This window comes from Triturus cristatus, chromosome 3_2 (genome assembly GCF_964204655.1).
Source record: "Triturus cristatus chromosome 3_2, aTriCri1.1, whole genome shotgun sequence".
NCBI lineage: Eukaryota > Metazoa > Chordata > Amphibia > Caudata > Salamandridae > Triturus > Triturus cristatus.
Window position 1 is genome coordinate 407,171,696 of NC_140584.1, and position 22,646 is coordinate 407,194,341.

The 22,646-nt window shown below is 44.0% G+C and overlaps 1 protein-coding gene across 1 annotated transcript in view; it reads right to left on the minus strand.

The window, feature by feature from the left end:
- COL8A2 (collagen type VIII alpha 2 chain) overlaps positions 1-22,646 on the minus strand; it is a 446,392-nt gene that overhangs the window by 57,919 nt on the left and 365,827 nt on the right. The window contains exon 3 of the mRNA XM_085647968.1: positions 21,998-22,181. Coding sequence (XP_085504094.1) covers positions 21,998-22,160 — 163 coding nt within the window. The 5' untranslated portion in view covers positions 22,161-22,181. The remainder of the gene's footprint in view (positions 1-21,997; positions 22,182-22,646) is intronic.

Sequence of the window (22,646 nt, forward strand, 5' to 3'; positions counted from 1 at the left end):
CAAATAATTTTCAACTCAGCATGGCCCATTTTATTGAAGGAAAGATTTAACATCTGCAAGGACCAAAACATTGTTTTGCCTTAAGGAATCCCAGGGGTGGCTAAAAGTGAGGGGGGTTGGGGAGGCAGGACTCCCACCAACATTAAAAATGGTTAGTGCAATATTTTTCAAAACAAAGATGTATCCACCAGGAAATGGCCGTTTTATTACAAATATTGCTAATCAAAATTTGTTTAGTTATATTTTGTTAGCAAAGCCATTTAATGTGTAATTAATGAAGAAATAATCTTATTTATTGTTCGCTGAGGTTTTGGATTTGATGCGAGGCTAGCAGAGCAGGAGGCCCTGAGGCCCAATGACTGGCCTCGTTCAAAATGAACGAGTTTCTGTCAGAATGCATTTTGGTAACTCAGAGGCAGGCTGACCTATGTTTATTATGTTACGTTATGTTATACTCTGTTATATGATTTTGTAGTGCTGCTACAACAAATGATGGGTGGAATGCTGAATGAATGAAACTTTCACCCCCAGTCAAGAGATCTGGGTTAAATCCATCATTCTTTAGCTCACTTTGCCACCCCAGTTTGGACCCAGCCATATGCAAATTATTCTTGACCCTGTGCCTTAGTGAACAGTCCAGCCCAAACTGCCAGGCCAGGTTCTAACTGGACCGGAAACAAGTATCCGGGGACCGGTTTCGGGGTAATATCACTCCTCAGCCAGGCTAGCTTAAATCCAGTGGCACAGCAAGCAAGGGACCCATGTCTGGTCACACCCATCCTACTTAGGACAAAAAGGGCAGCTTTTGAGGTCAGAGATATGTCATTTTAAAAGATTGCACTGAAATCAATTAGACCAGAGACTGCTCTGCAACATCTGGGTCAATGGCTGACAATGAAGAAGACTGCACTGCAGAGTATAAGCCTAAAATGTGTGATAAAATAAGACAGTACTGAAATCTATGAGGACGGAGGGCTTGGTTTAGAGTTTGGTAGCCGGTTACTCTACCACAATGTGACTTATATGCTTATTCCAAGTGCCATAGGATATAATTCACTTGTAGAACGTAGAATGCACATGTGGAGAATACGACATATTGCTCTTGCAATAAGGCAGACACGACATCCATCCAGTTTGTGACAGAGTACCCTGTCCGCCAAAGTCTAAATCAGGCCTAGTCTTCATGACAGCCAATGTGCCAGAAATGTGTAACTATGAAAGACTACATGGAAATGTATTAGGCCAGAGATGACCTTGCACAGCTGAGTGCACTGTAAATCCAAGAAACTGCACTAAAAGCTGTTAGGCCAGAGACTGCAGCATAAAAAGCGAGAAAAATGTCAATTTATGTGACTGCATAGAAAGGTATGAGCCTAAAGACTTAACAGCCACTTATAGTCCAGAGCTAGGTGAGTGTACGAGACTGCACTGAAACATACAAGGGCAGAGACTCCAGTGCAGTCTTTTGGCCAAATTAAATGTAAGAGACTGCACTGGGTTGAAATATGCAGGCCAGTGACACGTGAATACAAGCAGCTACACTCTAGTGTATAAACCAGAGATCTGTAAGGATAAGCGGTCAGGGAGACCTCAGAATAAAAGACGCTGCACTGCGGGGTTTGGGGGCAGACATGAGTGAGTATAAGAGATTTAACTGAAATTTGCAGAGTACAGGGCCAGAGATGTGTACATAAATGAGACTACTTTGCAGTGTCTGAGGACTGAGGCAGCACTGCAGGGCGCGGGGTCAGTGATCATGCTACACCTGCACACACAGCAATCCCTCCTAGACCACACATGGCTGCAAAGCAGTGTGTGGCCGCAGCCGTCAACCCCCTGAAGGACTGTAAGACTGTCAGCGGATCCCCCAACCGCCTTCCCTGCCCCGCTCCGGATGCCTGGACTCTCCAACCCAAACAGTTGCGCCTCTTCGCTGTGGTGGCGGCTTGTGATGCTTGGAAGCTGTCGCCGGTGTCAAGTGGGAGGCTGGGAATGGCCTGGAACCACCAGCACTTCACCAGTGCGAACAAGAATCCGCGGACGGCGCGGGACCACGAATATTCATCAACATCAAATGGGAAGCCAGGGAGGCCTTGGAAGCACATACTCCATCTTTTTTATGTTTATTTTTCATTAGCCTTCTTTCAGCTCATGTTAGTACATAGGAATACATAATGGCTTACTGTACTGATGTATAGATTACCAGCAAGCCAGCGTAATACAACAGAAAAATGAGCATTGGCAATGCCAATGGGTCTCGCCTTATGGCTTTTCCAGGGCTCTTTGACGATGCTGTGCAGCATCTAAACAATGCATTTTGCAGAAACTGCAGAGAATTGCCAAAAGAAACCCAAGGACAAAAAAAGCGAGATGATGCGGTCGCTCTTGGCAGTCACATCATTCTGTAGGTGTGCGTATGCGTCACCACACGTGCACATGCTTAAAGAATGATGCAGGCGCCATTTCCCTTTTTCTTTGACCAATCCAAGATGGTGGACCGAATCAAAAAGAAATGCTTATTGTGTGAAAGTACTTTTGTAGCGCAGACCCTGGCAGCAAATGGCAGGTGCCAGGTCCTCCAAGAAAGGGAACCAAAAAAGACATTGGAAATGCCCATGAGGGGCAGAGGAGAAACAGGGTAGCAAGTGGTGAAAGGAATGAGATGGATCATGAAGTAATTATAATGCTAGTTGGAGGTGGAGGAGCAAAACAGCAAAAAAGGGAGAGAGCAATACAGAGCAAGGAGTGAAGGTAGCAGCAGACTAGAGAGTGCAGCGCATGAGGAGGGTGGGGAAAATAACGAGGGGGTAAAACAAAATTAAATCTAGGTGATGGAGGAAGGGCAATACAGCATACAAAAGAGACAACAGCACACAATGGAGAGAGCAACATGGATCACACTGGGGGAGGAGCAGAGAGAGCAGCACATGACAGAGACAGCCGCAAGGAGCATGGAGGAGGTGGGTGTATGGGAGAGGGAAACAGGAACAGCACCAGAGATAGAGATAGAAAACATGTGCACTCTCATGGAGGGCTGAAAGTAAAAGAAAAAAGTAGTTTCTAAAAGTGAACAGTGGAAGGATACAAGCAATCCAGTAAAAAGGATAATGAAGAGACTATGCTTCAGGGGAGTGCAAAAGGTCTCGCATTGTTTTAGAGTTAGAGCTATTGGTGCTGTAATGGATTTATTTTTTACTTATGTGAGAGAGAGTGCATGGGTGCGAAAGTGATAGAAAGCGAAAGAGAGATGGTGTATAGAGAAACAGTTATTTCCATACATAAGTGAGAGGTAGAGTGAAGAGAGAAAAAATGAGAAAGAGTGAATGAGAGTTACAGCAAGGTAGAGTTATAGAGAGAAGGTGTTTAGAGGTAGGTGAGGAGAAAGAGCTAGAGGAGAAAAGGTGGGAGAGGATGGAGAGGAAAGCAATGGGTTATAATGAGGGAGCTACACAAGCGAATAGAGTGGGATCAAAGTACTTAGAAAGGAAAAGTATTGGACCTTAAGAGGAGTAACAACAGTGAAGCTGCCAGGAAGTGTCTGGAAGGATGTCTGCCAATGACCCTCAGGCTGTGCATCCATTTCTATGACTGGACAACAGCTGCGGGGAGGGGTGTTATTGTTAGCCCGTTCTGTAGCGCTTGTGCAGCATGCATGCTGCGAAACATCCCAAAGAGCAGACACAGACTCCCCATTTGACACACACAATGTTTATTATGCAGGCATAAAGTAGCTTTACATCACATGTCCACGTGAGCGGGAAAGGAGAAGGGAAAAGGGGAGAAAATTAGAGAATGTACGGAAAACATTTTAGGCGGGGGAAGGTGTAGGTGACTGGAATGTAGGTGATGAAAATGATGCCAAGAGCATGGTATCCGTGCTTTATTTTTGATAAAATACTGTGGCAACAAAAAATGGAAGGGAGTGTGAGAGAAATGTGAAGGGAAAGTAACAGTATGCGTAACAGTATGAGTGAGGGGTAGCCCATAGGTTGGAGCGCTACCGGATCGTGGTGCATCAGATCAGAGACTAGTGGTGATCAGAGAATAGTAGCAAGTTGTGGAGATTGACAGGCTGGGGACTAATGCGGTCCGTGTCCCGAAATTTGTTGAATGGGTGCTGTGTCAAAGTGTTAGTCAATGGAGCAAAAAGTATCGCTGTATAGAGTTTATCGTGGAGCGTTCCGCCAGTGCCACCTTCATAAGGACCTGGTCCTGGAGCCTAAATCAGAAAGATGCGAAACAGGTGATATATTAGTAGACATGCAAAGGAAGTATATAAAATCAGTCAGAATGAAGGTGCACTTGGGGGCGGAATACAATGGCGCATATGACATGAATTAGCCATGGGTTAGACGGCTGAGCCGTTGTCATGAGGCCTGCGCAGTGGCTATCTGCTAGAGGTGGGCCGCGTCTGGATAAAAAAGGAGTAAAAACGGAGGTTCGAGTCCGGCCCGGAACGGCAGGATAATGATAATAAAAAAGCATCCAAGCCTAAAAAAAGCTTGCGAAGGAACTAATATATATAAAAGTGCCGCGTGTCTGTGGGGTGGATGAGCAGGAATTTAGCAGCTCAGTGGTGAGTGATGTGCTAGTGAAGCAATCGGAGGAAGTCCCCAGTGTTGGCCTTGGTGATGGGAAGGGGTATCACCGAGTAAGGATAACACGGTGACCACAGGAAAGCCCAAAAAATCAGGTGCTCATATTCTCAAAGACGGCGCCGTAAGTGCTTTCGAGCCGCGTATGGTATTCTGGAGGAGGCAGACTCGGTGCGTCAAGATAAAATGTGACCATTCTTGCCTCCCATTCCCCGTCCAGTAAAATACGCATATAAGGCATGCACTGCAAGGTTAAGTTACATGCCTCCCATGTCACGTGGTTTTAGGCCACTCCCTATTTACAGTGCTAAGTTAGCTTAATCACGTTAGCTGTTGGAAAACCATCTTGTTGCTTTCGCTGCCTTTGCACCCGACACTGTTGTTACATGTTATTACTTTGAGAAATGCAGACTCGCTCTTGTCTCAAGTGAATGTTATTAATACATCCTTAACAGTTGCTAGTGCCCTTGGTCTGTACATCGAGTAAAGAACTGTTCTAGGACACTAGACGGTGCCGGCTGATTATGTTCAGGGTGATCGTACCACTGTTTAGTCACAACATGCACGCAGCTGCAAATACCAGAAAGTCGAGGGCTTTAATAACACAGCGCAGCATATTGTTAGGGCATTCGATAGAAGGGCTGTTGCAGAGAACACTGAGCTGATCCTGTGATGTGACACACCTGAGCTGATCTATACGGTATGGGGTCCCCTATGCAAGCCTATGAGACCTTCTAATAGTCTAATAATATTTTATTAGTAACTAGAGAAAGGAGGGTGGTTATTTTCCACAGTCATTATTAATATGATTGCTCCTTTTGTATTCTATGGTATTGTAACAATGTTAATGGTAATGATCTTAACCATTTGTCTACTTATGTTAGCCAAAGTACTTTATAACAGGACTCGAGTTTTATGAATAAATTCTTTAAACTTTACTGTGTCTTAGTTATTCTGTTGTGGACTGATATATATGTGCAAACGGGTATTTCGGGTTCCCACCATTCCTGAGAATAACTAAGTCGCTTGTTCTGGGTTGTCTATACATTGGGACCGCCGAGCTAAATCTCGGATAACGAATGTGACACTAAGCTAGTCGGATAAGGGGTTCTTAGTTCTGAGGGGAGTTTCTGGTACACCACAATTCTCTAAGGTTCTGGTTTCCTGCGCATAGTTCTGAGCATACGCAGAATCCCTACAACATGGCGCACCTAACGTTTGGTCTTAATATCTGAGATGCCTTAGTAGTGCTTTTTATTAGTCCACAACGCCCTCACTCTGGTTTACGGATAACAGGAGTGACGGCTTAGCCTACCTAGGTTTTAGGCTATAGGTTCTTTCAAGCTTGATAATAAAAAAGGTTAAAATAATATAAGCCCAAGTGCTACTAAAGATTTCGTTGTATCTTTTTTTTCTGAGTCCTTATGGCGGTAGATATTCCCGCTCACAGTAGGGTGTCTCTGCGTGCTCATTTAAGGACGTATGGGGTGCCTGATGACGGGATGGCAGTGGTATTTGTCGTAAGTGCAAGTGCTACTTACCCTTATGAGTTGTTTTGCTCTTGGGTTACCTTTGAGGCTGTGGAAGATGTCGATAAAACATTCCACAAATACACTGCTACACCGGTGCCTCTAAGGTATACGCCATATATGGCTCTGGAAATTCCTATCTCTACCTGGCAACACACTATTTGGTTTAATGGCGCCCTCCCCCACACGGTCACCCCGGCGAGACTGGGTCCTTTGTCTATTGAAGGAGCTACTTGGCCGGTGCTGGCCGGACATACACCTCATCCACGCTACCTGACGGTAGGAGTGGATAGCTTACGTATACTACACACTACCCTGATTACGGTCCATAGGGCGTTAGTGCAGTATGTGTCGCGCACTGTACAGGTGGGGGCACCTGCAGTTGCGGGACACGGGGCTGATCATCATCATGCGGTTGTGATCAGTCCTGTAATGGTAAACGCGGGTGTTGGCAAGCGCCCCCAGAATAAGGATGAGTATCCTTATTGGCTTGCAGAGAAATTCGATCAACTAGAAGCCGTGTTTCCTAACACTAGTCCGGTGGATAAACACAGGATTCTCACTATTACTTTGCCAAAAGAACTAGTCCCAGACATTGTCGATTGTGACAATTGGGGCAAGGTCTTTGCCGCGACCTATTCGAAGTGCTTCGGTACTACGTCTATGTCGGTACTACCTTCCGTTATCAAGAAAGTCCAGGACGACCATGGTGCGGAAGCAGCTATTGAATTGGGAATGCGGCTTATCGACAGCTTCGATGTAGTATGTTCCATGATTATGGGAAATCTCAAAGGAGATGCCATGCAGTTTCAAGTGGGAAACATGATGGCACTTATTGCGGATGATGATAAGCCGAGGGAGTTTGCAAAAGTTATTGCAAAAGCCTATAGGATGGTTGGACGTAGTGCCCTGGGCGTGAAACCCGTCATCAAAATTCCTGATGTAGTACAGCACACTAAAGTGAGTTCGTCTACAAAAGACGATAAACCTAACTTTCCAAAACAAAATTGGAGAGCCAAAAAACAAGATAAACAGCAACAGAAACAGGAGACCCGTCCAGCTTCCCCGGTTCAGGCATATGTTGAACGAACTTATGATTTGCGTGATCGTTCTCGTATTAAGTCACCTGATAGGTTTCAGGTTCCTGACCAGCGCTCTCCTCGTTCTTCACAGGAATCAGCGGCTTCACACTTTGGTGGCGGAGACCGTGGGAGAGGTCGGAGTGCTCAAGGACGTGAGCAACCCAGACAAGCGGACGTAAAAGGCAAGCAGGAGGCTTCTGCACATCCGCGTCCTCCGTTTCAGAAAAAGAAAGTTGCTGCTATCTCAGCGAAGTATGCCTCAGATGGTGCGGACACAGCTTCTGAACATGAAATGGGCTTTGACGCTGCTAGACAGCGCGGCGGAAGTTACAGTAGTGCGGGGAGCACTGCGTCCATTTCTGGAGGCGACAGCAACTAAAATCTATGTAACAGTAGAAACTGCTGATACTCGCGTAGCCCCCCCTGAGAGATTATTTGACGTAGTCCTCAATATTGAGGGTGACATACAACGAAAAATTAACGCGGTATTTTGGGATAATCTAACGACCACCTATGATATACTATTGGCGGAGAAAGATTGGCCCCCGGCTTTCGTTCTAAACGCTCCAAGGGGGGAAGAAGTCATTCTTCCTTCTTTTGGACACGTAGTGCCCAAGGAGGAGTCTGAGAAGTTAGCCGAGGAGTGGGCGCGGGTGCTTGCACCTGCGTTGTATCGTAATCAGGTGGGGTGGGATAAAAGTTCTACCCTCCACGATTTTTCATTGCGGTCCGACCCCCAGCCACAACCCCAATACCCTATGCGACGTGAGGCTAGGTCTCATGTCGCGGCTATCCTTGAACAATTGGAATATCAGGGTGTAATTGAAACATGTGTGTCATCCATGAATAATCCTTTATTCACTGTAACGAAGCCTGACGGATCGTACCGCCTAGTTTTGGATTACCGGCACTTAAACTCGCACTGCCGGAATTGTGCGGTGCAAAATACCCATAGTTCAGCTCTCGTTGATAGTCTTGTGAGAAAAAGGTTCAAAACCACACTTGACTTGTCCAATGGTTTTTATTGCCATAACATATCCCCTCATAGTTATGAGTGGACCGCTTTTACTTCGGGTGGTAAACAAAAAGTGTTCAAAAGGCTTCCAATGGGCTATAAAAATAGTCCTGGGGTTTTTGCTGCCCGTGTGGTCTCTCTCTTAGAGATGGTAGACCCGGAGGCATACTCGTACGTTGATGACATCTACTTAACTGACGACGAGTTGCTTCCTCACCTTGCTCGCGTGGACAACATAATTTGTATGTTTGCGGACTTTGGTTACAAGTTTAACTTTAAGAAGTCCCACATTGCCGAGTACACTGTTTTATTCTTGGGGTACGAACTCAACAATGAGGGCCGAGGCTTGGCTCCGCAGTTCCTTGAGAAATGCGCACGCCTTCGTATCCCTACGACACTGAAACAACTTCAATCATTGCTGGGCTTTCTGAATTTCGGTCGTACCTACATTCCTGAATATGCCCAGCGTATCAAGCCATTATATGCCTTGGTACAACCTACTTTTACCAAATCTTGCTGGCTGCCAGAACATTCGGCTGCATTACACTCTTTGCAGTCTGACCTTCTTACTGCGATATATTTACAAACTCGTGATAACCACAAAAACCTGGTAATTAGAATTGTGCCGGGTGCTGAGGGGTTCACGTACTTAACTTACAATGAAGGCGACACAGTCCCCATTGCTTACAAATCTCATTTATATACTTCGGCTGAAATGCGTTTCTCCACTGTCGAAAAGGTTTTGACAGCTGTTCAGATGGCAATCCTGAAAGAACGAGCGCTATCACAGGGGAAACGCATGATGGTGGTAACACCATTCCCTGCCCTAGAGGCAGTCACTAAAGCAAGTGTGCCGAATTCTAAAGCTTTGCATCCACGGTGGATACAATGGGCAACCTCCTTAGCCTCACCTGATGTCGAATACATTTTTGACGCAGGACTTCAGACTCAGGAGAGTTTGGAGTATGAATTAGTTCATCCGGCTCCGCTTACATTGCGCCCGTTGGAGGACTTCCATTGTGTCATTTACACTGACGGGTCTGCGCAACCCGCAACTGGATCGAGGCACGCTTATTCAGCGGCTTGCGCAATTGTGGTTGGTACTTTCGTGAATGGAGAATTCGTTCAGGATGCGGTGCATACGCAGACCTTGGGTGATTGTACCGCACAATTGGCGGAGCTTAGAGCTCTGGTGCTTGCACTGGAGTTTGCTGATTATAAAGTCACTACTCTTATAGTGAGTGATTCTTACTATTGTGTTCAATCTTACAACGACAATCTGATGTTTTGGATCACGAATGGTTTTCGTGATTCAAAAGGTAGCACAGTGAAGCATAAAACGCTTTGGGCTAGGGTGGCTGAACTAAAAGGCAGTCTACCCCTTGTGAGTGTTATTCACACTCTTGGTCACCAACGAGTTGGTGTCCATGCTGTCGGTAACAGTTTGGCTGACGAGGCGGCTAAAACAGCAGTGGCAACATACTTAGTAGCAGCAGTTACAAGATCCAAAACAAAGATCGATGATGACATCTTGGCAGCTATTGCTGCAACAGAGACTGGGACAAACTTCCCTAGAGGTTTCCCTTCTAGATACCATTATCACTTAAGTCCTGATAACGTCCCGTTGGTGAGGATTAATGAGGTTGGGGATAGGGTTATTCCCAATTCGGACTGCAGGCCTGCTTTGGTACAGGCTGCGCATGAGGGTGTTGCGTCAGCGCACGCCGGAGTGTCCGCAACTGTGTCACTGTTGCAACAGCGTTATTGGTGGTACGGTTTGTACAAACATACACGGACTTATGTCCTCAATTGTGGAATTTGCCAGCAAATAAAGCCATCTACGGTGGCGCGGCCACCACAAACGCAGCTGCATATATCTAATCAACCACTGGCGTGTGTTTATTTAGATCACTGCGGTCCTTTTTCCTCAGACACTGCGTACAAGTATATCTTGGTTGCAGTAGATTCGTGCACACGTTTTCTTTGGGTATGGCCACAAAGGAGTGCTGACGCTAGGACTGTCATCAAAGCATTGCGTGTCTTTATAGGGAGTTTTGCATGTGGCACCCTTCACTCTGATCAGGGCCCTGCGTTTGCCTCTAAGGCTTACAAAGAAGCCATGAAAAGTTTGGGGGTCCAAGTCAAATTTTCGTCTCCATATCGGCCTGAGGGCAATAGTGTTGTGGAACGAATGAACCGTGACCTAAAGCAATCATTGACGGCCCGGGTGTTAGGTACTGGCAAGAACTGGCTAGCCCATTTGTATGACGTCCAACGTGCACTTAATAATCTCCCTAGAAGGTCTCTGGGTGGGAGGACCCCGTACATGATGCTCTTCGGAGTTCGAATGTTTGTTCCTGACCTTGAGGGTCTCGACATGGCGGCGGCTGCCGCGCCTTTTGACTTAGATGACCACTGTACTGTTTTACAGAATCTTCAAGAAACAAGAGACACTCTAGCAAAAGAGCACGTATCTTCTGCGACCGAGGCTGGATTGCAGATTCCGGTAGTCGGCTGGCTACCCCGAGTTGGTGATCTGGTCCGTGAGAAGGTGGAGAAGAAAAAGGAGTTTGGACCCTCTTATCGTGCACCAGTGCCGGTGCTTGGAGTTGAGGGTACCCGCACAATTGTTTTGCCTCCACTTCCTGGTCACAGAGACAACAGGTACATTTCGGTTGACAATGTCAAGCTACACAGGGTGGCCGATACTTCATAGTCTGACACCTTCAGTTTCTTGCCCTTCAATGATGCGCAGTGCTGTTGTGGTGCGACCATCTGACGTAGTACCTGAGGTTGCCATTGAAATGCAAGTACTTTCTGATTCTGCTGTTTCACCTGCGGATGGTGCTTTACCTGATGATGCTGAATATTCATATCCTACTGATGTCCCATTGCCCCTTTTGCATTCAACTGACATTGTCCAGTCTAATTTTTCCTTTGGAACTGAATCATTGACTTCCACTGCCCCTTCCAAATTTTCTAAATTTTTTGCCTGGTTCAAGAGACAATTTTTGGTTCCCCCCTGGATTTACATCTGGCTGGTGCTAATTTGTATTTTTTTGTTCATGTCCATTGGTTTTGTGGTGGTATTTTTTAGGTTGATAAATGGACACTACCTGAATGAACGTTCTACAATTAGATTAATTAATGGAACTCTGGCCCCACATTCATCGTCGCACATCATGAAGAGGGACCTGACCTTTGTTAATATCACCGCCTGGCCTGTTCGTGATGGAATAGCATGGGATGCAGTTAAATTTCAAATTCATGGCCCCACGGAAGTGATTAATGTGCCATCTGTATATCGTGTCTCTATGGGTGATGTGGTGAAGCAGGACATTCGATCTGATGATTGGGATGTTAAAACTATAGAGACACTGTTTTCTGATTTAAAATACTATGCCGCTTTTGATGCTGAGGATTTGTATTTGAATAATGAGAACTATGCAGAGCAATTTTGTTATCAACATTATGGCACACATTTTCTCCATAGGGCAAACACATTTCGTAGTTTGGTTAACTTCACACAGTGGGAACATTGCCCTGCCCCGAAAATTGGAAGTTCAAAAACATTGATCGCAAAGTTTTCATATTTTTCAGATTTTAGTGTGACTAATAATGCTTCTTTTTATTTTAAGCTTAACAAAGACCCTGTTTCAAAGGTGCGTTTGACCCACACTAAATTGTTGTTTTCTAAGTCCTTCATGGATGATTTGGCAATTGGTGGGTATGACGTTTGGAAACAGGCTATTGATCTCAAGTCAGTTTGGGGTACTAAATCTTGGCAGGTACAAGGTACAGAAGCTTTACATCGTGCCTGCCTGATCCCAAACCACATGTTGTTTTTAAATTCTACTGTTTTTCAGACAACCTGTTTTGGATTGGCTATATCTAAAAACTTAAATTCCCCCTCGATCCCGGATCTGAGAGCTTATCCCGGTTGGGAGAATCACACAGATCTGTCCCTTACTATGTTGCAGTCTTTTGTCTCCAATTCCACCTTCAATATTAGTGCATTAGACCCTACAGGTTGGTTGATATGGCAGAAAAGTTCGGATACCTGTCAACGTAGATTTTTGGGGTTAATTCCCGGGTACATACAGGATAGAGTAGACCCACGTTTTCTGTCCTCACATACTGTCACTACCTACTCGGTAGGTAAATTATGTCAGACATGGTTGAAACATTCCACATTAGATTCTGTTAAACTTCATTTATCACAATTGCATGACAAAATAGATTTGAATGATTTTGTTAAGGGTCCCGCATTAGGAAGATCCAAAAGATGGGTGTATGCGGTTTACAACGAGGTTTGGAAGTTGTCACAGATTGAGGCTGCTTCCAGACTCCGTGCTATTGACCAAGCCAATATGGAAAAAGTATTGGCAGTAATAGATAATAGTATTAATACCTTATCTTCAAGAATATATACATTGGACAACATTATTTCATCTGTTGTAGATATTGTCCAGGACGATGTGTCTGTATTGTATCATGGTCAAAATCAATTACGATCGATTATGCAATTTGCTTGGACTTTGCAGACGTTAAAGGCGGGGAAAGTACCATGGGATTACATGAATGTTTCGTCTTTATTCCGCCCGTTTAATCTGTCAGCAAAGCAACAATTCATGTCCATGAAAGATGCTACATATTCATTATTACATATAGAAAAGTTAGAACCTTTGCCTTTTTCAGTTGCTGAGGCGGATTATTCAGTGTGGCTCGTACATGGAATGGTAACTTTACCAATTTCTATGTATAAGTTTAGTTCATGCATGAAACATTATGCCTTAGGCAGATTTGAAACACTTGGTTCTGTGTTTTTGCATGAAGTCTGGTCTCTCCCATTTACATATCGATGTGAGAGAGACGGCAAAGAAGTTTATTTGAAGGGTGAGGAGTGTACGGCTGCTCCAGATCATTCAGTAGTGTGTAGACATATCCAATTGCATGGAACATGTAATATGAATGCCCCTAATTTAGCTTGCGTGTTGAAGGGCATTCCTGTACAAGTTATAACGCCGTCATTTACGCTGCTTGCTAATGGTAGTTATCTGCTTCTAAATAGTGAGGCTTGCTGTGGGATGTTAGCAGGAATCCCCTATATTGTTTCAGTTTCACGAAGAGTAGTTTGCTGTAATAACGTGCTTTTCCCGCCCCCGCAAGGCCGGCTGGATATATCCATCTGGCCGACGATTCCAACCTTGAAAGCAGAGTTCAATAGGATGAGCAGAATAAGGGCTCTTTTGTCTCAAAAGGAGGTTGCGTTGACTTCATCACGAGAAACATTTCTCCTTCAAGTTGCGAACACTCGCACGGAAGTTCAAGCGCTTTTGAATACTGACCTTCCCCTACATTTTGGCACACTAATACACACTATCTTCAATGCTTCTTCTACGACTGGTCTGGTGCACTTTTTTAAAATTGTAGGCTCTGGCCTTGTGACGTCTTTCCAGTCTATCTTTGGTGTAATACCAGCTATTTTTCATTCTATTTTTTCTGGGGTCTTCGGAGGGTTTCCTCTGATACTCGCATTAATTGCTGGCATACTCCTGTTGGTCTGCGCACTACGCTATGGCTGCACGACTTGCGCTTCTCGACCACGGATCCAGCATGTTCCATCTGCGTAGCCGGATGTGGGAATCTTATGGAACTCTGCCACTGGCTACCTTGAGTGTCGCTTATGGATTATCCTTCCGATTCCCGTTTTTCACTTGTGTACAGCCTGTCTTTCACTGTCTCGAATGTCCGTTCCAATGGGCTCTGGATATGTGTCTGTCAAACTTGGTGTCACCTGACCTGGATTTTGATCGACTGATGTATCCCTTAGTGGTTCATGAGTTTGACTGTTCTGGAGTCGGGTTTATGGCCTTGGGTGCGGCGCATGGAGTCCTCGGATTATGGGATATCGAGAGAGCAGCAGTTGACTTCCTGGCACGAAGTTACATCGAGATGCCTGCTTCTTGTCCACGTGGAGTGCTTGATGCTCATTTCCCTGTGGAACACGTGTGTTCTTTTTCTTTGCTGAACTGGATGTCCGAAAATTTTGCGGATGACTCAAATGATTTTCTACTGGAAGCCGCAGCTGCGTATGCTGCTTATACTTTCCTACATTGACTGCCTGATGGCGAGTCGAATAAAGTTTTTTTTTTTTTTGCCATCTTTTCACAAACGATCGTTGGCTTCTATGGACGATGGACGATGGATTGTGTTTTTACATTTTTTCTTTTCCTCTCATTTTTCTGAACTCTCATTTCAAGCTCTTTAGTCTGCCTCATTGATCTTGAACTCTGCGTTCTGTAAAAATATTCGCCCCTGGTTATACTGTGGTTCGATCAAAGGGGGATGTCACGTGGTTTTAGGCCACTCCCTATTTACAGTGCTAAGTTAGCTTAATCACGTTAGCTGTTGGAAAACCATCTTGTTGCTTTCGCTGCCTTTGCACCCGACACTGTTGTTACATGTTATTACTTTGAGAAATGCAGACTCGCTCTTGTCTCAAGTGAATGTTATTAATACATCCTTAACAGTTGCTAGTGCCCTTGGTCTGTACATCGAGTAAAGAACTGTTCTAGGACACTAGACGGGGCCGGCTGATTATGTTCAGGGTGATCGTACCACTGTTTAGTCACAACATGCACGCAGCTGCAAATACCAGAAAGTCGAGGGCTTTAATAACACAGCGCAGCATATTGTTAGGGCATTCGATAGAAGAGCTGTTGCAGAGAACACTGAGCTGATCCTGTGATGTGACACACCTGAGCTGATCTATACGGTATGGGGTCCCCTATGCAAGCCTATGAGACCTTCTAATAGTCTAATAATATTTTATTAGTAACTAGAGAAAGGAGGGTGGTTATTTTCCACAGTCATTATTAATATGATTGCTCCTTTTGTATTCTATGGTATTGTAACAATGTTAATGGTAATGATCTTAACCATTTGTCTACTTATGTTAGCCAAAGTACTTTATAACAGGACTCGAGTTTTATGAATAAATTCTTTAAACTTTACTGTGTCTTAGTTATTCTGTTGTGGACTGATATATATGTGCAAACGGGTATTTCGGGTTCCCACCATTCCTGAGAATAACTAAGTCGCTTGTTCTGGGTTGTCTATACATTGGGACCGTCGAGCTAAATCTCGGATAACGAATGTGACACTAAGCTAGTCGGATAAGGGGTTCTTAGTTCTGAGGGGAGTTTCTGGTACACCACAATTCTCTAAGGTTCTGGTTTCCTGCGCATAGTTCTGAGCATACGCAGAATCCCTACAACACCCAAATCTCCTTCCGGGCAATTAAACGTATAAGGCACGCACTACAAAGTTGGGTTACTAAAGATTTAGATTAGGTATTTAGAAAGAGGCATGCCCACAACATGCCCTTCCAAATACCAAATCAATACCATTGGCAATCCCATTTTTGGGAGCCAGTAAAACTTTATTGATGCCTAAAATTAGATTGATACATGCGCCACAACTTTTTTTGCGGTGACAAACTGGTAATCGGAGTATTTGCCAAGGGATGCCAAGGACGAGTGCCGCAACGCCACCGAGGCGCTGCAGTAGAAGGCGCTATCCAACTGCCGCTGCCGGCGCGGCATGAAGGAGGAGAAGAACTGCCTGCGCATCTACTGGAGCATGTACCAGATCCTGCAGGTGAATGACTTACTGGAGGAGTTGCCTTATGAGCGGTTGAACAACAGACTGTCCGACATATTCCGATTAGCACCTATCACACCGGCATCCGCCATTTTCTTAGCATTGCCTTTTTACCTCACTTTACAACGAGACACATTGTGCTTACACAAACCTGAAAATACCAGCAGGGAAGGCCTGTTTTGCACATCCGGCCTGCATATTCATGGATTGCGTATGACACACATGATCTTCAAGCTCTCAGCGCTTTCTCTTAAATAACGGCAGACTCTTGCAGTAAAAACAGCGTGCAATGTAACCTACTTTTCTAGGCTTTGAACATCTTAAGTTCAAGCCCGGGTGCCGCGATTGCTGGAAAAGTAAAGATTTTTTCTATTTCTTTACTTTTAAAGCTATTGCGACACCCGCGCTTTAGCTAAAGATGTTCAAAGTCTAAGCGCAGGTGCCGTCATTATAAAAAAAGAGTAAATAAATCAAATAAAAAAGGTTGGCACCAGCTTCCGGGATCTCAGCTTTGGGGCATGCGTATAATGTAAGGTTGCGCGCACATGTTAATGCGCACTTTAAAAAAAAAACAATTATGCTGTGTAAGCGTGAGGAGACTGAAGTTAGGCCGCGCTGCTTCCGGAATGAACGGAAGTTACGTATTGGTTGAAGAGCCAATAATAAGCCTGCTAACAAAAAAAATGCAAAAATGAACTATTGGAAAGCGGCAAGAAATTACCCAGTAATATGCAGCGTTTCGCCACGCATATAGATTACTAGATGTCTCGGAGAGACAGCGCATGCGCGCTGCCTAGGCGAGACCTAAAAAGGGGAAGGCAAGCTATAAAATAAGAAGCAAGCAAATGAAAGTGACAATAAAACTAATGGTAAGCAATCGTCCAGCTCTAAGCCCACTGTAAGTTTTTGCTAAGCCCACAATAGGTCTTTCGCAGCCAGACAGAGAAACCTAAAAATCATATTTTGCAATGCCATGTACATTTGCTTGAGTTCAGGTGATGCTATATCCATCATTAGCTATTAAGAGCACAAACAGACCAATCCAATATGCAGATATTCTTAGGTTTGGCCCATAGACAGCTTTAATGATTTTGCCATCCTAATGTAATTTTTAAAAAAGCATAAAAAAAAATATATACATGTATACATACATACATTGGTGTGATCGGCTGTCATTCCAAATTTGCTGCAACCACAGCATACAGTTTGGGTAAATGGGTCGACCCACTTCAAGCTTTGGCTTTCTTATTTTGTGAGTGACAGCATCTTACCATGATCATATGTGCACATATGCTAAAAAGAAGTACTTCAGTTACAGGGCTGATGGGCCAATACATTCATTGCCACCTTGTTTTTCTTTCCATTATTTATCTATTTTTAGTCATGCTTATGTGTTGAAAGAATGTCTTCAAGTTAGAGTACTTCAAAGCCAGTAGACCTTTGCTTAACTACAGTAAGAATTGCTTTTTCCTGTAATGTTTGGTGAAACTAAAACAGGTTTAAATAGCTATTCTGGTACGCCTAACTTTTAGGAAGCACCTGTGCCGTTGCATTAAAATTATATGTGATGGTTAATTTACTTTTTAATTGACCATTTTTATTCCAAGCAGATGACGACCATATTTAGGAGGTGGCAGTTTTAAAAACAAATTGTGACAAATATTTGATATGACAAATAAAACCATATTTAGCCATCACGCCAGTTAGCCAAAACCAGACCGACTTGCTTTTCGAATGCTTGTTTTATAAAGTAAATCATCTATTGTACACTACATATTTCTCCAATTTTTACGTTATCTTTGGGACATATAGGTGTCTTTTTGTCTTTAAAGATTAGATCAGGCCAACACTCACATACCTTTTAATATTAATCATTCTTGCTATGAGGCCAACACACATCAAGCGAGATTGTGTGGCTTTGAAGAAAATCAAATTTGAAGAACTTTCCTTACCGGACTAATCCAGTTTGAAGGACTTGCTGAGGAATGACCATATTGGCGAATGGTCACTCCAAGCAACAGAGGCCGGAGGAATTGATGCATAATGACAAGAGGAAGTCACACTCATATTTGCCCTGCTTTTAATAATATGGTAACCACTGAGTCAAGGGTTCGAATCCAGCCTATTTATCTTTAAAAGTGGCGAAAAATGACAATTACTAAGAAGTGTGTAAGAATGATTAATTTTTTGCAAACCAAAATGTATGGAAAGGAGGATTGCTGTGTAGAGGAGAACAAAATGGGACGCCGATGTTTTATTTTCACTTCTATCATGAACAGCAGCAGCACGGGAAGAGAGGATGATGTAGATCGGCTGGACAGAGAACATTATTAAAGGCAAAGAGGCAAGGGTAAAACCATGGCAGGGAAGGGTGAGGAAAGTGGGAGAGGAAAAGTGACAAAAATCCTAGAGAACCTATAAAAATATAACTATGCAAACAAGGAAGGAGGTATAAGAGAGAAAATGCAAGTGCTTTAAAATGGTGAATGAGGGTAAATGTCAGGGGAACGAGGACAACAAATCTGGGTGGTTTAAAAGGGAGAAAAATAGTCAATAAGAAAAAAAACACGGGAATGAAGAAAACAAGGGAAAGAGACACAAGGAGAAGAGAAAAAATGGGTGTGGAGGGGTGATCCTCATACCAAGGAGAGAAAAGAACAATGTCTGCTAACTGGATGAATTTGACAAATCCAGCCAGAGAATGCAAACACCATTTTTGTCCATTTACATCCATCAGAGCAGTTTTGTCCAAGGAACCATACACCAGGATTACAATTGTCAATGTTGCAGAGCCATCAAGTCATTAAATTCTAATACTATAATGTGCTGAGTCTCATACAGAAATGACAGAGATGGGGACAGGCCTTGCTGTAGCTGTGCTTATTTGGTGCTGCATGGCTTCCCAATATTTCTGAATGACCCGACAGATTAGAACGCCAAGAGATCATTTTACTTTGCTTTTAAAGTAGTTGGTGTTTATTTCATGACCAAAAAAAAGAATTTAGATCTATCTCTGCCAAGATAGCCACAGGGTTTTGTGCCTGGTCTCTGCAAGTCTTGAAACTAACTCTAGGTGGTATACTCCGCTCTGTCGGAGGAGTTCACAGAGTTTTTGCGACTCCGCACTCTGCTTGAAGTGTGAAGTTCAGCAAAAAACTCTGCAATGAGGGCTGAGTGGGGTTTTCCAGTGGCTCACCCATCGTTTGGGGCGAGACCACCACGTTATGTGACAGTTGAGAGCTGTGTCACTGCAGCTAAAGACCCCCTGAGGTGCGTCCCTACTGCTAGTTACTGATGAGCAGTGATGGGTCCTGGAAATCCGCGATTACAGCAGACCACGTGGCCATGGGCTGGGGCTACCAGTCATTGCACAGAGCTGGATCGGAAACCTGAGCCCTGGAGTGTCATGCCCTGGCTAGGCAGATTGCATGCATGATGATGAGTCATCGTGACATCAAAGGCTATAGTGCCCCTCGTGAGTTCGGGTATGGGCGATGATGACAGGCCTGATCTCCCTACTTCTGGGAGTACGGCTGCCTGACCGGGCTCTCCTACCTGACTGGGAAGAGAGCAGAGGCTGGGAGGAATGGGGATCACCGGCACTGGCCGTGCTTGGAGATACCTCATGCAGAGAGGAGAGGAGGACTCTACCACGGAGCAGCGACCCTTCACGGAGCTGGGCTGGACAACATACCTCTAGCTCACCTTGCAGCAGGACACGGGGAGTCGCAGATGCCAGTAAGTGCTGCGCTTCCTGCTTCCGACTGCATTCTACGGTAGCAAGGCTGTCTGATTTGTGAACGTGCAGGAGAGATGAAAGGGGGACAAGAGGAGCAATGCCCCTTACATGTGATGTAACACACACGGATGTGTTATACACGTTACTCCGCCACATACGGAACTCTGTGGAATTTGCAGAGTTTTAGAGAACTCCACGTAATTCCACGGAGTAGCACTCCGTGAGCTCCGCCCACCCTTACTTGAAACCTTCTAGGAGATGCATTGGGATAGTCGTGGGAAGTGGTGTAAATTCATATTTTTCACTACATTGATTTGTTCAATGAGTAAAGAATGTTTGAAAATCCTTTATTATAGCTGCCAAAAAAGACTCAAATATTTCAAACTTACAAGTTATTTGTGCACCTACATATATAACTAAAGCTTTGATACTGACTGAAGATGTCTGTTTTCATAGCGTTATTGCAGTTCTATTCCATTTTGAATGATCTTATCGCTCAATATGTTTTCAGAAGTGCTTAATATTGTTCCCATTACAATCACCCTTTGTTATAATTGCGGAAAAAGGTTACAGTGAGGATGATATCAACTGTACTATTGTCGAGAAATGACAACAATCTGCACCAAAGAATAAAGTCATTACTATTTTTAAAAGAAGAATGCAGTGTCCACAAGTTGAAAACATACTGGGATGGCTTAAATGACGAGGTACTATTGGTCTCTTTTTGTCTGGGAAGGAATTGTCTCATAGAGCTGGTAATTTATGATAACTGACAATTCCTCAATTGTACCTTTGGTAGTGTCATGAATCAGTTCAATCGCTCCAGCTGGTAGTTAAATCCAGATGTATTTAGGCTATGGAGTGTCTCTTTATTATTCTTTGGCATTTTCATAAACGGCCTTTATAGCCATAGAATGATTTTCCTATAGTTTTTTTTATATCCCTCTACTTCTAGTTCTACCTCTGACCAAATAGGTGCATCTTTGGTATTAAGTGAGGAGAAGATACTTGTGACACTATTACTCCTCTTGCCCCTTTTTTAGGTCTCGCTTAGGCAGCGCTTGCGCTGTCTCTTCGAAACATACTGTAATCAGGAAATGGGCATAAGTCTCCATCACTTTCTGCCCATGTTTTTAATTGGCTCCTGTCACTGTCCTTTGTAAATGGTGGCTTTTCATTGGTCAATAGGCTTAGTAGTCCCTCCTTAGTACCACCTTATCTCTTCTTGTAACCTACCATAAGGACACCGCCTGTTACATGTGTTGTTACTTCCTAGGTTTTAATTGTAACCTCAGAGCACTATTTTTTGTAAAGGGCTTCAGGCAGGACACACGCTTGGTTCTAAGCAAAGTTGGCAGTGGTTACTTTACTCACTAGCACATCTCACATTTATATGAGACCTTCTATAATTTTCCCTTAATCAGCTCCACGCAGAATATAACCTAATCCGTAACTAATATAATAATTCATTGTCACATTTCAAAGCTACTAATTGTACATATGGACATGGCTATTTGAATGTACTCGTGGTACTGTCTTGCATGCAATGCATTATGGGTAGGCTGGATATCTTCTGCAGGGTGCAAGATCATATGTGGCCGAAAGAGGTCCCATGAGTACTGCACCCTGCAACATGGCTAGGTAAAAAATATTGGCAGTTATAATAATGCCAATAACTCCAACTCCAACAACTGTCAACGCCAACAGCTCTAACTTTAACAAATGCGAGACCTATTGCAATGCAAATGCTTGATTTTAATACATTTCATATAACATGATGTTCTTTATTTATAAATTCTAACACTACTACACAGAAACGGTTTACTAATACCATGACCTGCCCACTGGCCATGGAGATGCGAAACTGCAATCTATACATTTCATTGTTTCATTACGTTTGGACCAGATGCTGACGGTATGCAACTGTCATTGTTTCTCGACCAGAGAGTGTAACTATGGCTTAAAATGTTGATCACACACCCACAATGATTTTCCAGGCCCGTGGTGACTGCATGTAGGTGGCCCTATGATGAAACATGCTACCTTTGTGGTGGGTGAGGGGCCTTTACCCATGAAAAAGAATAGAGATGGGAGACAGCTCTATGCAGAATGTACCTCAAGGATCTATATTAAAGCACATTAATCTTCGTACGTGTATAGACATGTTCCATTTCTTTTTGTTTCCCCAGAGTACTTTTTTTTATCAGACATAGCATTTCACACTCAGATACTGATTGGTCTAAATGGAGCAGCCCAACATAGTCACAAAAGTCATTCATGACATTCTGCACTGGATACAATTAGCCCCTTCAACAGTAATTGTCCAGATTGAGAGCACATACTATTCTACGGCATGCACTGGCTAAGCTTACCCAAGTACTGGCCTTTCCCTTCCCTGAACGGTGGTCCAAGGGGCCCCTTCACCATGGGCTGCATGTATTTCACCTGCGGGTGGAATCCTCCACCTACTGCTCCCGCAGACGCAAAGTGGATCCCAGCCAGAAGCAGACAGAAGGTGAGGGTTGCTGGCAGCATCGTTTGCTTGCTTCAGTCGCTCTGCGGATAGAAGAGATAGTGTTAATATCCTTGGGCCTGTATCGGTCTGCCTTTTCACTCATAGTGTGCCACAAACTCTGTCAAAGTCACGGTGAGTCAGACTGAGTAAATTAAACATCCAGAACATTAAACATCCAGAAATCAACATTTCTATCAATCGTTTACACATCTCTTTGGTTTCCACACCACATGCAGGAGCTTGCAGGCACATTTAGGATTTATGATGGGTTTTCCTATGTGAACATTTGCATAACTAACCACACCTTCTACTGTGCCAGCCAGTGCCCTTTACCCAATCTTTAATTACTAATAATCACCAACAAGAATTCCAGCATTTACCTCTGTTTGAGGAAGTCAAGTTGGGGAGGGGAAACTATTGTGATGTGATTGACTGGAGGGCTCCTTTAATTCTGTGAGTGACACAAGAAGGGACTTGAGGCATGGGACGGGTTGAGGAGAATCATG